The sequence below is a fragment of the Glycine max genome, chromosome 13, assembly GCF_000004515.6.
Source record: "Glycine max cultivar Williams 82 chromosome 13, Glycine_max_v4.0, whole genome shotgun sequence".
NCBI lineage: Eukaryota > Viridiplantae > Streptophyta > Magnoliopsida > Fabales > Fabaceae > Glycine > Glycine max.
In genome coordinates, this window is record NC_038249.2 from 18,733,530 (window position 1) to 18,750,852 (window position 17,323).

At 35.0% G+C, this 17,323-nt stretch overlaps 1 protein-coding gene across 1 annotated transcript; it reads right to left on the reverse strand.

The window, feature by feature from the left end:
• Window positions 1-9,342, reverse strand: LOC100813297 (uncharacterized). The gene is made up of 13 exons (XM_003542593.5): window positions 8,978-9,342; window positions 8,658-8,745; window positions 7,931-8,030; window positions 7,774-7,847; window positions 7,578-7,649; window positions 7,246-7,323; window positions 4,721-4,845; window positions 4,386-4,458; window positions 3,482-3,543; window positions 3,027-3,407; window positions 2,103-2,205; window positions 904-1,124; window positions 1-169 (listed from the first exon to the last, which is right to left on the reverse strand). The coding sequence occupies exons 1-12, from the start codon at window positions 9,055-9,057 to the stop codon at window positions 936-938; spliced, it is 1,425 nt and encodes a 474-aa protein (XP_003542641.1). The 5' UTR covers window positions 9,058-9,342; the 3' UTR covers window positions 1-169; window positions 904-935.
• Between the last annotated feature and the right edge of the window lie 7,981 nt (window positions 9,343-17,323).

Genomic DNA, 17,323 nt, shown 5'->3' on the forward strand with positions numbered 1-17,323 from the left:
TTCAATGAACCTTACCTATACATATTTACATAATTATCATTAGTCTATAATCTGTATTTACAAACATGAACGGGAACTAAAATATTCCAATTAGTTTGCACATTAATCCATCCTGAAGAACATTATGTTGGCTTTTTACTTCCTGCTACCTAACATCACTCCCTTCAACCTGACAAGTACAAAAAAAAATCCAATGAGCGAGAAACATAAAAAAACTAAATGTAACTTTATAGTAAGACAAAATAATAAGAATAAGAACTACTCAAACAAGGAACAATGCTGAAAGATTGAATGCTATAAAGCAAATTATCTCCAATTATGAAGACTTAAGAATTACGATACATATAACACTAAGCTGATAGCTGTCTTCAATTAAGAAATTTAATCAAAATGGCTCAGGTGCACGTGCACCCAAAACTCAGGCCAAAGATCAATCTTTAATTAATTTGAATCCACCCATCTTGAACCTTTTAAAGTTAAACTTAAATCAGTTCAGTTACATCCTTACAATATATCAACTCTTTCATGTACATTAAGCAAATTAATAAGGAAAAAATTACCCCAGAAAAGAAAAAAACGGGATGGGGTAATTCATTAGAAGCACAGTTAGTTCCATAACCATCCATTTTCTATAACCAAAATACAACTTGGAACCCAACTGTAACTGTCAATGTGCTTTTCTTTAAACTAGGGAATAAATATCAGTGTTGCTTGGCATGCACGCGTTTAATCTAATTTTATTTTGGAAAAAGCCTTATGATACCTATTAAAAGAAATAATTATTTCTTAAAAAGTGTTTAGCAAACATGCACTTGTGTGTAAAGGTGAAATTACTAAGCCCATATCAAGGAGTGGATTCTTGTTAACAAGTCTGAAAAGAAAATTGGTTGAAAGGAAGCATACAGAAACAGAAAGTCGTCTGTTGCAGATCAAGATCACTTCCTTTTAGCATCTATGAACATGGCTCGAGTCCAGTGCTCAACATCCTCACTTTGCGATGGTGGGGGAGGAAATGTGGGATGCTCAACGATATCCCATCCTTCAACTAGGCACTCATTTTTTCCGTCAGAATCAGTGGCATAAAGAAAACTAGCCGTAGCACTTGGCAGATAATTTTCAATTCTCTGCAAAGGAAAAGTATAAAATCCATTTGTGATGAACAAATATGTTAACTACATCCAATGGACAATAATAATAAAAATAAAAATATGCATTATTGGACAATGATTATTCTGCCCAGGTACATAGATCATTAATATTCCAGTAATAAACTAGGTATTAGTTCTAAGTAATAATTTTGCTTACAAAAGCCCTATCCAAGGAACACTGATACATACAGTCCTACTCCACACAAAACAAAGGCATAAGGTTCAGAGTTAGGAAGTTAGTAGGTAATGATTAATTAGTAGGGGGTGAGTTAGGTAAATAAATAGAGGAATGTAGGCCAAGGGGATTCATTCAGTCTAGTATATCATTTGAGTATTGAGTTTTTCTTTTTACGAAGGGGAAACCCTTGGAGGATAGATATCTCTCCTATTTTCTGTTCTTTCCATTCAATTTGATAAATTTTTCTTTTCTTTCCTATTTCTCCTAACACGTACGCATACATTGTTAGAGAATTTCCAAATCAGTACTCCTCCACAAGGATGGCTTGAAAAGGAAAAAAACTAGTATGCATGCAAAGATTAAAACATAATTGGGGTTGAAAATAACAGACAAATATTAACTAATGTAGCTAATGTAACTCCAGGGAGAGAGCAAACTACAGCCTGCTTCATTCTGCTTTACATAAGCATTTTATTTTTAAAACAAGATAAAAATAGTATAACTGGAAAATAAAAGTGCAGGTCTCTAAAAGGGCCTTTAAAGTTAACATAGAACGAACTTGTATTCACTATTCAGTGAATAATGAAGGATTATGGTTATGAATAAAAAAATAGAAGAATAGAATTTCATTCTGAATGTTTTGTGCTCTTTTTCAAGTAATTCCAAGAAATCCCCAACATATTGGAAAGGATGAACCAAAGATGCTAAAGCATTAAAGGATCAATTAACACTGCCAGCATTTTCTTCCAAATTAGAAGTGACAAGAGAACCTTTACCGTTGTGGGCACAGAATGCGCACTTTCCAGCAAAGTAGTTGATGAAATAGCAGAATTCATATTCCAAACAGACTTGTTCAATTGTTGAACTTGCTTGCATGTCCTGAATCAAAGGAAAAAGGAGAGAGAAATTCAGGCACAATGCTATCTGCATTCTATACAAGTGGATGTTACAGCGAACTTTAAGTGAAAATTATAATGCTACTGCAAACAGAAACCCATTTAACTCAAAAGTGAGAAGCCTTAAAAAAAATTTAAGTATCTGGGAGCTCTGACACATGCTCCCATACACAATAGTAGTTCCTCAGAAGTTTCAAAGAGCTGAGTTACATGGTTTCTCTGACAGCCAGTTTCAATAGCCAAAGAAGCTAAATGCATAAGGGTTACAAGAAACAAATTAGATACCAACTACCAAGTATATTTAAAACAAAATTTAACATAACCAAGGGCATCTCTTGAAACAACAGATAAAACGGTCCTTCAAACTAGGGTGCAGAACTGCAATTAAACAACTACATATATTTTTATAGAATATGGATAGTAAAGAGATAATTAAGACAAGTTACATAGTTACAATAAGCACCAATGAAAAGAGGAGAGTAGATTGCATAGTTTTTAATCCAGTGAAAAGGATGAGAGGGAAACCAACATTTGAGGAAGTTGTTAAGAGAGAACTCATGGTAAATAATATCTTTGAAGATTTGATCTTTAACCAAGCCGAATGGCATCATGTGATCATGTAATCAACCTCAGCAAGTTGGATAAGGCTTTTGTTGTAACTAATTCATATATAAATGCTTCTTAAGACAACAGAATAATGTCAGAATAAGGTTAATTTGTAAAAATTTACTTACATTTTTACAATGTGTATAAAGTATCATCAAATTACATGTCCATTAATGGCACAGGAAATAAATATAATACCTAGAGCGAGGCATTTTCAAGGAAAAAACAGATCGAACTTCCTTGGATGATGACAGTGTTGCCAATAACTTTGCAAAAGCCTCAAATGTAGATGCCTCAGAAGGGACATCCAAACATAGGGAGTTGTAACAGTAAGCTGTGATGCAGGCTACGCTTTTCTTTAAAAGTGAAATTCCTTTCTGCAAATCTTTGTGTGTTTGAACAGAATGTGAAGAAGCTAAAGAATAATTAAAGCTACTACTCCCAGATGAATCTAGGCGATGCCTCCTCTCAGATTCCATCGAAGCAACTCCAAAATTGCTTGAGCTTCTCTCAGACCATGAGTTTTCTCCACCAGTAGAGCAATAATTTTGGCGAGGTATAAACAGGGGATATTCATTGCTGAAAACAAGAAAGTATGTCAGGCTAAAGTCATTACTCCTGATAAACCATGCAAATAATTTCAGCCAAAATACCTCCTTGAGGAAGGACGTGCATCCCAATAAGAATCTCGTTGCCATATCCGAGAGCAAGAACCCTGAGGTAAAGTTAAAAAATATATTCAATAAATTGCAAATTTACAATATTTAAGCCCCATTCCAGAGAAAAAAAGAAGACAAAAATGTATCATTAAGCCCATTTAGATGGATTAGCCAACAAGAAATACGAAAAAAGTAAATGAGAATATACATTAGAGAAGGAAAAGGCTTAGAGTTAGACATTTCGAACATTAAATCACATTTAGCATACATTGAAACCCAGTGATATTAAACATTAGTCTTCTAAAAAATATGCTAAAGAATTTTTTTCCAACAATTTTTCATTTTCCAGACTCATGTCAACATTCAACAAGTTGAAATCTTAAAAATCATATAAGCATCAAAAGCAACTGAAAATACTTGCACCAAATGGAAAGCATACAGAAAAATCTCAACAATTTCCATAAAGCAATACTTTTATGTGGATTGCAGTAACAGTGTAGCACCCTATAGGTTAAAAGAGAAATGCTAGCACACACTATTATTGGTTAAAATTTATTGGAAATAACGATGTTGTGAGTCTTTTGCTTCTGATTTAATGTGTTCCACTCATGATTTTTGTAGTTTCCAATAAATTTTAAGCAACAGTAAAGAGTATGTTAGAAAGTGTGCAGCTAGCAGCCTAGCACTCCTCAAACTGAAATTGTATCAACATTAAACATGTGAATTTTATTGCTATTTTAACATTCAACGACTATCAAACATAGATTTTTTTTTTATCAGTAGCCATCAAATGAAGATGGCCAAGATAACCATGCTAGAATGAATATTTTGAATACATCATAAGTCATAATTTTCAAGGAAACAGTAACAATTGCTTGAACATCAACATGATGCTTACCGCAAAACCTGAGTTATGAAGTGCTGGGGCAGCCAAGTTATGAACAATAAGATTTAGAAGTTGCACCATGTATCTGCTTTGCAAAATACAAAACATGAAAATAACCAATTACAATATAACAACTAACAAGAATATTCAAATTTCTAATTTATGTCACAATAAGGATTTATTACCACTTGATGAAGCAACTAAAGTAGGATATGAATACCAATATTGACATGAAGATATATTGCAATTTTAAAAATAAAATGAAGTATTGCCTACCCAAAGATTCACTTGTAAAACTGCATTATGTATGCACATAAGACCTTAGACAAAAGAATAAAACTGCCTACCCCAAAGAAGTGGAAAGCTCTTCTGATGGAACAGAGCGGGGATCAAGAGCTCGGGGTAATCGCGCATTGCAAATTTGATCAAATTGACCACAACAGCCATCCCCTCTCTCTCCCTCTATGACCACCTGACACAAGAAGGACATGAGCACGATAAGCATGTTTGAAGGGGGCATAACAATAGAGCTCTATAACACTACAGTTGACTTCATTCTTACGATGTGATACATTGATAGAAAATGATTGTGAAACAATACATTACTTTAGTCCAAAAACTTACCAATAAAGAAAGCAGTTGCTCTACGTCTCTCATGTTTCTCCTAAAGGGAACCTTATTCTTCTTAAATTTTAAGCATATCAAACCAATATTTTACATCTTTATATTCCATAGTCAAAACACTAATCTCAACAATGTCTTTTCCAATGTGATAGAATTATTATTACCATTTCCTTGAGCAAATACATATAAAAGAACCAAAAAGAAAAAATCTCAATAAGTCAAACAATTTTGTAATGCATGAAATCATTTTTCTTGAGATATTTTTTAGAAAACAATTTAGGTCTTATAATGTGCAAGGAAAAGGAATTTCTCAGGTAATGATAATCAAGATTCTAGCTAGGATTTGAAGGGGAGAAGGCACATAATTCATGAGATCATAACATGGATCATACACCTAAATACAAAATTCTATTTTAACACACGCAGGTGCATGCACATAAAATAACATGTATGAAAAATAAACATTAAATCACTACTAATATTTGATTAAAGTATTATAAATTGAAAATGCATAAAGTCAATCACACACAAAGGAACATTTTAAAAGAAGTAAAACAGAGAAACAGTGAAGAACCAGGTCTACAATGATAAGAAAGCATAAAAAGATTTGTTTGGGAAACAAAACAGGAATTATGAGATAAAGATCAATGACAAAGAGGAACAGATCACAGTGATGGACTGAGAGCAGTCAAGTGGTGGAAGGAGGTCAGTGAGGCCTCAGTCACAGGTCAGTTTTCAAAACCTGTAAGAGTTTTGGATCTCCCAGCACATGAAGATCAATGATGCAAGCCGGTTTCCCGAACGATTTGATGGTTTGGAATGCATTTCCCAAGCAACGAGTCTTCGGTTCGAAACCAGCAGAGAGAGAGAAGATCAATGATGCAACTGATTTCATGATCTACCCTGGCAATCCGACAACAATCTCACCAACTAGTTATCCTCAGTGTGATTGGGATTATATGTCTCCATACAAATCATATGACCAAATGATCTTACAAGTAAAATCATGATTTTGACAACCTTGACCAGGAAAAATATTATTTCTGTAACTTAAGGACTGATCAGAAATGACATTATAAAATTTACGCTCTCAGGCATTGTGTAGATTATAACTAAAGGCTTTAAAGGAAGAAAGCCTATGAGACTATCTTCAATATCGCATAAGCCTTCTAAAGACATTTGCTAAAAGGGAAGCCTTTTCCGCCACCATCCATGCACCCTACTGCTATTACCGCCACCATCCATGCACCCTACTGCCATTACCGCCACCATCCATGCACCCTACTGCCATTACCGCCACCACCACCCCACAGCCAACACCATCACCCACCACTATCATGGGTATTATCCTCATTGTACAAAACTTTTTACAGGACTAGATAAGAAAAGGACAGGATGAATCATGATTATTCTCATTCATCATAGGTTAGGTAACTATTTGTTAGTTACATGATTTGGTTGAAGAAATAAGGCATGTTGCCCATAAATAGGAAAATGGAGGGAGAGTGGTTGGGCAGTTAGTGTTGTGGCAAGGGAGAGTCCTAGATCTCTCGAATATCCAGGGAATTAGTGCATTCTTTATGTTCATCAATGTTCTTTGTGTGCCTAATCTGAACCAGTTTATTTCATCATCATACCAAGATATGATAAAAGGAATGATGATTACATTCCATTCCCAGTTCCTTTCCTTCAGAAGTTATTTCAATGAAATGAACCAAACTTGACCTTTAAATGGAAAGTTAAGTTAGGAATAATGCTCTCTTCAAGCCTCCGCCAGTGAACAAATCGTAACAATTTAATAGCAACATTGCCACACACTCTATTCATCTTAACCTGCTTAAATAGCCCCAAAAAGTTCAGAAATTATTTATGCATTTTAAAATTTTGATAATTTTGTTAAGTATTAAATAACATGCATTAGGAAATGTAGTTTTAGATGGATCAAAAACCATATAGAATTTGGTAAATACACTCTTCCAAAGTGATTGTGCCGATTGCCCTAAAGTGGTAAAATGGAATAGGTATAAAAAAATGTTTGAAGAACAAATAGTGAGCTGCCCAAGCAATTATCTATTACAAATTCACAATGCACATGATTACTGTAAAGAAAAAGTCCTGCTACATTCTAACCCTAGAGGCAGGTAATAAGCACAATATCCTGATAATCTATAAAGGAAATTGAACTTCATAAATCACATATTCCTTGAGATAAACCAACAAAACATTGATCATCATAGGTTTATATTACCCGGCGTTGTGGGAACAACTTGCATATCTGTTTTATGACCACGGACTGTTTATGAAGACGCTCAGAGGTAATAGCCACCTGCAAAATAAAAATATAAGGATAATTTTGAGGTTCGTAGAAAAACAATAGATATGTTGTATATGATTTTAGATAGAAAGCATCAAAGGAACATAAATCTTCAACCTTGACATGAAATTGAAGATTAAGGAGATGCAGATAGGTATTAAATACTAACTTTTATATCGTACTGTTTTTTGTGAAAAGGCAGTATTATAATATAATACACAAAAAAAATATACAAATATTGGAAGTAATAAACAAGCAGTGCTCACATGCCCTAAGCTCTGGGTGCAAATAAGATTAGGATAGAATTTCTCCAATTGTTCCACTCGATTCTTTTCCAGCTGCAAAGAGTAAAATAAATCATCCAGCATCTTCATTAATGTTCAAGCACATTATAATAAATCATCCATGACGACCATAGCAATAGCATTAGCACCGTAATGTCAAAAACAGTAACTGAAATACCGTAGAAAGGGCAGATTCAAGCAACCCATATTTAAGTTTCAGATCGGCAGACTTAGTCTCTATCTTAGCTCTTCCTGTAATGTTACTCATTATTTTAGGTTAAAAGACTGAAATTTGCATCTATAGAAATTCATGTTGGTATATGAAGGTTTCTAACCTTGAGTAACTTGTTCTTTACCCTGACGAAGCTTCTCCTTCAACCTTGCAAGCTTTTCATGTTGAAGCACTCTCCAATTTGCTTGATCATCTCCCTTTCCCTAATCAACATATTGCACAAAAGAATTACTTCAACTGAATACCAAAGTCACAAGGTGCCTTGCAAAAATATAAGGTTGTAGCAACCATCACTTAATGAGAAATTCCAAACTAAACAGAAGTCAACAATGGCCAAAAGCAATATAAAGAATTGGCGCTAAGAATCATAGGGAAAGAAAAAGGTACTAACATAAGCATACAGAGCAAAAGCCACAACCAACAGGAAATACGCATGTTATTTAACCCACTTATGAGTAACAAATAGGTTCGGTACGTTGGGAGCATGAATAGGTATTAGTTTTGATCTAGGATGCAAGTGAACTGCTATATGGCTACCATAGTAAAGATATACATTGGATACACTTGGGAATTTCTTCCTTTCAGTTCCACCGTTGAATTTTAAGTCTCTTTTAATTGCCTGATGTATTTGTTTTACTTTTTTCATGTTACATTTTACATATACCCACTCTAAGCTTTAAAATTTCTGTTGCATTCCATGCATTTAAGATAAAATTGAAGAGGATCATATTCATTTTCAAGAGTCTACTAACTTAGGATCACATTTTTTTTATCAACCTAACTTAGGATAATGTGATTTTGAGTATTACAAGGCAAGCCATAATTCAAACCTTGCGGACAAGAACTTCGCTCAATTTTGAGTACAACGAATCTCGACGGTCTTTCAGTAACTTTAATGAAGTATTATACTCATTCAACCTGCCAAGACAAAAAGATCATCAACACCAAAATAAATAAACAAATCATTCAATCAAATATATAGAAATGCATTATCCAAAAAAAAAATTGCGCTGAAATTTTTAAAAAATACACAAATTGTAGAGGTAGCATATTGAGCTTGATTAACAAAGTTCCAAAACCTAAAGCATAAATTAATCAAGTAATTCAATAATTAATTAACTAATTAATTAATCAAAGCATACATATATACCTGTAGTTGACACAGATGGAACAAATGGAAGCTTGATTAGAATTCTCGCATATGGCACAGTTACTAGTTTTTCTCGCCATCTCCAGCTTCTCACAAAGGAACAACGCGTCGTGCCGTGTAGATAAAGCTTTCGATTTCGCGAGTTGGGCGAAACAAAACTATGATGGAACTGCGACTTTGCGTTGAATAGTGTCAATTATCGGTCTCGGAAACGCATTGCGATGAAGAAATGTGGTGAGTGAGAAGAAACGAAGGGAAAGTGAAACTTCGGAAACCCTAACACAACCGACGAAGAAGCTGATCGCGGAAGCAATGCCCACGCACCCGCTCGCATCTCCGTTTTCCGTTGTAACTATCTATAGCAATATATAAAAGGATACAACAACTTCGTATAACTGTTTTGGTCTTCATTTTTTTTTTTTTACCATTTTATTTTTATTCTTGATAATATTAAAATAATACCAATAATTAATTCTTTTTAATTATATAAATTAAAATTAACCCACTAATCAAACTTAAGTAATCATTCATTAATCATTATTCACTTTTATTAAATAAGTTTACATTTAAATCATTTTTAAAATTTTAATTTTTTTAACTTACATTATCTTTCTATTAATTTTTTATTATTAATCTTTTTATTCTATCATTTTTTATTAATTATATTTAATTCTATTTTTTTTATTATTAAACTTTTTTTAGAGAAACAGAGTATCTCTTCTCTCTTTGTTCTCTAAAGATTTATAAGATAAGACTATAATCTCAACTAATTTCTAATTAAATTAAATAACGCTCAATGAGCAAAAGATTATTTGGTTTATTTTTTAATTTTTTATTTTAAAATTTAAAAATATATTAATTTTGAAAAAAAAATTAAAATTATTTTTTATCAAATAAGTTTCCGTTAATTTTATTTAAAAAAATAGCTTTTTTGTGTGTGCGAAGTTTACCTATAATTTATACAAACTATTTTATTCTTCAAATCTCAAGTCAAAAAAAATTCTTCAAATCTCTTAACTAAAGTTTTTTACCTATGACTAAACCTTTTTTTTACTGGACCTATGGCTAAACTATTCTAGTTTGTAAAAAACTTAAAATTAGTTTTTAAAATAAAAAGCAAACAATTTTGATGAATGTTATATATATATATATATATATATATATATATATATATATATATATATATATATATATATATATATATATATATATATATATATATAAAAGTAATTCTCTACTTACGTAAATTTTAATTTTCCTACCCTATAAATTCTAATTGTGTCATTTAATAAGAATTAACATAATTCTCTTTATTTATTTATATATAACTATATTATAAAGAAAATAACCTTATTTGATATCACCTTTCTTCTAGACATTTTTACCATCAATTATTATAATATTTTATTTTAATTTTCAACAATAGGTATATCTTTCATAAACAAGTTACACCAAATTTTATATAAGTGACTTTCAAGTATCTTTTTTCATATATATATATATATATAAAGATAATTATATAAATAATATTTTTATACTTATAATATAGTATATTTTTTATTTTATTATCTAAATTTTACTTTTTTTATTATCTAAAACTTATTTTTAATTGATTTTAGTATGTGAGTCGGGATATATTAAATAATAATGTGCACTTATCACATTATTATTTAACCATAACTGTGTAATTAACATGTTACCTAATTGCTTAAGTGGAAATTGAATAGTATTAGCATACACAAAGACACAATGACTCAACATTTATATTGATAAAACTTACATTAAAAAAAATCTACTAAATACTTAAGGAGTTAAGGTACAAAAATTTGACTCTTCGGATAATTCCATTTTTTATACACGTACTCGCGCGTGCATTGCACACTACTAGTTTTAATTAAAATAAACAATAAATACATCTTGTTTTAGTTTACATATCTATTTTCTTTTGGGAGAATTAGATTAGATAGCCTATGAATTAATATAATTAACATTATACTGATAGGTGCTAATTTTAATATTTATTTTTGGCGTTATAATGAATTTAATATTTGATAAAAGTACTTAAAATATTTATATAATTTTTTATTTGAATATTTTGTCCCGAGAAAATATATTTGATAAAAAATTAATTAAATGTAGTGACATTATTAAATAAATTACTATGTGTGATATTTGCATATTTAAGATATTTTAATTAATTGTTTGTTTTTTTACATTAATAATGTATGAAAATTGATAAAAACAAAAAGGTGTTACATAATAATGATGCTTATAGAAATAAACTTGTTTTTCCTTAAAAAAAAAAAAAGAAACAAAATTATTTTTGGTACGAATTTAAGTTTTAACCCACTAACTTACACCTCTTGGTTGTCTGAATCATCCTTCCCTTCCAACCTTGACTTTCTACTCAAACGTCCAACGCAACACAAACCTAACCCTTCTTTTGAATTTCATCAACTTTTTTGGGTCAATTTGCATCAGATCTGTAATTTCTCCCATCTCATTTCTCCCTTCTTTTCATTTTATCTTTTCCTTATGATTCATATACATATTTTGTAGTCATAATTTTTTTCTCAATTTATGTTTCAGCATTATTATAACCTTTTTCCACAAAACTCTTTAACATTTTTTTCACATGTTCAGAAACCTATGTTTTGATCCTAATGTATTACAAACCTTGTAAAATTATTTGGTTAGATTTTTTTCTTCTTCACAACTCTTGGTTCTATTTCCAAATGGCATTCATAATGACTTGCAATTCCTTGCCCCTTGTAGTTGTCATAGGCAAAATGTTAATTAGGATAGGTAGTTGTGGAAGGGAAAACAAATTTGGAAGGCATTATGTTGTTGTGCTCATAAATAGGAGTTTCTTTTTTACTTTTACAAAAAAAAAATCTTGTGGTTAACTTACTACTACCTCTAACTTTTTGAATCTTAATTCATATAACTTTTAGGTATGATTTTGGTTATTATTCAAGTGTGAACACTCATAGTTGGTGTTATTAGGGAGATAATAGTCTTTTATTGTCAGTGACTTATGTAGATGTGGAAAATGTGATTCTTGGCTACACTCACCATGGAAAAGAAAGAGTCATAGGATACAAATGAAGCAAGTCCTAACCTCATTAGAAATGTAGAAGGAGATTCTTTTATCGTTGAGAGTGAAGAAGATTGGGAAAAATACTCAAGGCACCCGAAAACCCAAAATGTAGACTGTGGTGACCTTAAGTTTGGCAATGAACATGATTTAGTGGATGATGTAACTTCTCAAGCTATTGGAAAAACATAATGAGATGTTTTTACCATTCAGAGTGAAGATCACAAGAAGGAATGTGGGGAAATAAAAATTCAAAATATTTGTCAGGATGACCCCAAGTTTGACAATGAGCAAGATAATATGTCAGACAAGATAAACAAGGTGATAGACATAAAGTTGAGTAGTCATGAGAAAACAAAAGACAATGTGACAAAAGCATATCTTTTGGCTCAAAGGGTGGGTGACAATTTGTACTTACCAAAATCCAAAGCTGGGACACGTTAGGGTGGATGGGGCCAAAGTGGGCTCCTGGACTTCGCACGTCGACTTTGAGAGTGACCTTTGTTAAGAGGACAGGAGGGGGGACCTGCAAAACAAAGGGCTTTGACGCTTAAGTAAGTATGTGAGTTAGGAGAATAAGAGAGAGAAAGCATAAGAGTGTATGCACAAGCATGTTTGCTTATGCGCTACTGTGTGTGGGATGTGTTGAGGATTCGATGGAACCTAGTAATTATATGAGAAGAGTGGAGTTGTGGGTCCTTGTTTGTAGGGGTTGTTATAGCTTTTGTAGCTAATTCCTGACTTATAGATAAGAGTCGATAACTTATAGATAATGTTAGAGATAATATGTAGCCTAAAGATAAAAGCTAGTAGATAATTGTACCTTATGAATAATGTGTAGTTTGTAGAAAATTAAATACTTGCCAAGAGATAAGGAGATTTAAATATGTTCAAATAATAAGAGGTTAGAGATAACCTGTCAGTTAGGAAGCCCTGCTGCTAAACTCCGAGGTCACCAGGTTGAAAGACCCGTGGTTGAACCTTTGTATTGTATCCCATCACTACTTGGAGTTTGGTGGCTTCTTCACTGATCTTGGCTATGTCTTGGACTTCGTCTATTGTTTCAAGTTCTACCCTTATATTTTCTTCATTTTGTTGTTGCTGGAACAACATTCTCCTTGTCGATGGTTCCTTGACTTCCACGAGGATCATGGCGTCTGTGCCATATGTAAGTCAAAAAAGAGTTTCATTGGTTGCTGTCTGTGGTGAATAGTGATAAGCCCAGAGTATATTGGGGAGCTCCTCTTTCCATAGACCCTTAAACTTTTCAAGTCTAGTACACAGGGCCCTAAGGATGACTCTGTTAGCTGTCTTTGCTTGACCATTGGTCTGAGGATGTTCGACAGAGGTGACTAGGTGCTTGATGCCTAGCCTTGTTAGGAAGTCTTTGTAAGTATGAGCTTTGAATTGAGTGTCGTTGTCTGTGACAATGGCGTATGGGAGGTCGTACCTGTATATGAGATGTTTCCAGGTGAGTTTCTCCATCTCACTGGCCGTAATTTCCTGTAGTGGCCTTGCTTCTATCCACTTGGTGAAGTAGTCGATAACGACTAGTAAGTATTTGATTGCTCTTGGGGCCTTTGGTAGTGGTCCTTGTATGTCCATTCCCCACATGACAAAGGGAAAAAATGAGCTCAGACTGTGGAGATTGTCAGGATGGGTGCGTGGAATGTCTGCAAACTCTTGGCATCATCTACATCTCTTTATGAAGTTAAAGGCGTCTACCCTAAGTGTTGGCTAGTAGTAGTCAGCACGTACCACCTTTGTTTCCAGGGAGCGTCCTCCTGTATGGAGACCACAAATTCGTTCTTGGAGTTTTCTCATGACATAATCTGCTTGTTGGTTGTTTAGGCATTTGAGTAGAGGTGTTGTCGACCCTTTTTTGAATAGTTCACCATCAAGGATGACGTAGTAGTTGACCTTCCGTTTTAGGTGTCGGGCTTCATTCTCGTTTAATGGCGACACCCATCGGATTAGGAAATTCCTATAGGGGGTCATCCAGTATGGTTCCTCCTTTTCTTCAGCCATTACTTCTTCAGTGTCTATAGGGGGAGTTTGGAGCATCTCTTGGATGATAATCTTAAGGTGCTCAAACTTTTTGGTGTTGGCTAGCTTGGAGAGTGGGTCTGCTCTAGTGTTGTTCTCTCTAGGTATGTAGTATATTTCGAAGCATTCAAAATTGTTGATGAAAGTTTTAGCAATGTGGTAGTACTTGGGCAGCACTGTCTCCTTAGTCTGGTATCTGTTGGCAACCTTTCCCTGGACAAGTTACGAGTCTATGTACCATCATAGCTTCTTGGCCCCGACTTCTGTTGCTAGTTTTAGACCTGCAATGAGCTCCTCGCACTCTGCCTGGTTGTGTGAGCCTCTAAAGTTGAGCTTGAGGATTTGCTCTAGAGTGACATTGTCAAGGCCTTCTAGGATTATTCATGCCCCACTTCCCTTCATGTTGGACGCACTGTCCATGTAGAGGTTCCACCAGTTTGGGGTGGTTTTGTCGTTTCTAGTGAATTCTATTAAAAAGTCAGCCATGAATTGTGTCTTCATGGGGCTGCGAGGTTCATACTAGATGTCAAACTTTGAAAGTTCTACAGACCAGGGCACCATCCTTCCTGGGAGTTTAAGCTTTTGCAAAACCTACTTGATAGGGTAGTTCGTTTTGACTACCATTTGATGACTATGGAAGTAGGGCCTAAGTCGTTGGGCTAAGGCAATGAGTGTTAGTGCCACCTTTTCTATCATTTGGTAGTGTTTCTCGGTGTCATGAAGTATAGAACAGGTGAAATAGATAGGGAGCTAATGTTTTCCTTCTTCTTGCACAAGGGTTGTGCTAACGACTTCGTCAGCTACCGAAAGGTATAGGAGTAGGGGTACTTTTGGCCTAGACTAACTCAGGATTAACAGTGTAGCTATGGTCTTCTTGAAAGCCAAGAAGGCTAGTTAGCAAGTTTCGTCCCATAGGAAGGGCTCAATTTTTTTGAGCAGTTTGTAAAACGGCTTTGACTTTTCAGCGAGCTTCAAGAGGAACTTGAACATGGATACTAGCCTACCATTCAATTTATGGACTTCTTGGGTGTTGGTCGGGCTACGCATCTCTAATATGACAGTGTATTTGTCGGGGTTGACTTTAATCTCCCAGTGAGTGATCATGAAGTCGAGGAATTTGCCTCTGTCTACCCCGAAAGTATATTTTTCAAGGTTGAGGCACATGTCATATTTGCAAAGTTCCCCAAAGACTTCTTCCAGGTCTGCCACGTGCTGGGATATGCTTTGAGACTTGACGACCATGTCGTCCATATATACCTTGATGTTTCGTCCAATTTTTCTATTTAAAGACTTGGTCCATCAGTTGTTGGTATGTAACGCCTGTGTTTCTAAGGCTGAAGGGCATGGTCTTGTAACAAAAATTGGCATCTTTAGTGATGAATGCCATTTTCTCTTTGTCTGGAGCGTGCATCCAAATCTGGTTGTACCCGGAGTAGACATCCGGGAAGTTTAGTACTTGGAACCCAGACGCTTCATCAACTAACATGTTGATACTGGGCAAAGGGTATGCATCTTTGGGGCACGCCCTGTTCAAATCAGTGTAGTTGGTGCATATTTGCCATTTGTTGTTAGCCTTTCTGACTATGATGACATTGACGAGCTAGGTGGAATACCTGACTTCTCTAATGAAGTTAGCATTGAGGAGTTTGCCCATTTCTTCTTTAACAACTTTGCACTATTCTTCTCACATCTTTCCAAGTTTGTGGCAGATAATGTTGGGATGGATTCCTGGCAGGTCAAATGGCTACCAAGCAAACAAATCTATTTTTCTGTGTAGCATGTCAGCAATGCGCCAATGCTCATGGCTGCTGAGGTCTCTACTGAGCTGCACACATTACCCGGGTTTAGGTTTGAGCTGCAGCTTAACGAGCTCTTCGATGGGTTTTGGGCCTCTGTTAGAAGTGTTGTCGCGCTCATCTATATCAAACTCATTGTCTAGGCTTGCTTGGTAGACAATTAAGGCTTAGATTGGAGACCCTTCGTTCACGCTTATGACTTGAGTACCTTGAGTCATTGTGGGGTGAGGCTTGGTAGGCTCCCTAGTGGGAGGATAGAGTGCTACCTTTAGGCTCTTTGCATAGCATTGTCCTGCTTGTTTTTGTTATGCTTTAATGGTTACAATCTCCCCTGTCAGGGTAGGAAATTCCATTTTCAAATGCGGCATGGAGACTATGGTTCCAAGCTCGTTAAGTGTCTTCCTGCTGATCAAAGAAAAATATGATGTATCTGCATCAACAAGTAGATATCTTATTATGAAACTCCTTGAGAGCTGGCCTTGACCGAAAGTGGTCATTAAGTCCATGTAGCCTCTGGTCTCTACTCTCTTGCCTGTAAAGCCAAGGAGTGGACCGGCATAAGGGTGGACAGTGTTAGAGGAGACCTCAAGCCTCTGGAAAGTTCTCCAATCTAGGATAGCAGTGGAGTTTCCTTGGTCGATGAGGACCTTGGACACCATGAAGTTTGCAATGATGATGGAGACAACCATGGGGTTGTCCTGGTTGATGGGGTTGATACCCTTGAAGTCCTTATCCGTGAAAATGATAGGAGGAAGACTCCGTTGTGATTGTGTGTCAACAAAATTAATGTCGATGTCCCGAATTGCATGAAGATGATGTTTTCGGGACTGACTGGATTGTCCTTCATAGGAAAATCCGCTTGCTATGGTGTTGATTACACCTCTAATTTGCTAGGTGGCTTCCTGTTCTTGTGGAGGTTGTCACTTACGCCTTTGCTAATGGTGTCTTTATCTTCCTCAATCTTCCATTCTATCTCTTCTTCTGTCTACTTTTTGGTTCCTATGCTGCTAATTTTGGTGTCCTTCGGGTCTTGCTCCTACTTGGTGGTTGTCCGGCCTTTTGACAAACTAAGCTAAGTACCCAGCCTGTATAAACTTTTTTATCTAGTCCTTTAGGGCCCAATAGTCTTTTCTATTATGACCAATACCGCGATGATACCTGTGGTATTTGGTCGCGTCTAACCCCGACCTGGGAGGTTTCATCGAGAGTAGCTTGATGGGTACGTCCTAGTTGAAAGCTTGGCTTGCCTGATTGGCCGTCAGGAGTGTGTAGTGCTTGTACCTGGGCCCTTTTGGAAGAGGTTGGCGCTTGTCTGGCCTGTGCCTCTTATTCGACTTGTGTAAGTCAGTCTTAGTGCTTCCTTCTCACTTGTCACACTTTTGTCTGGCTTGTTTGACTTCATTCCTG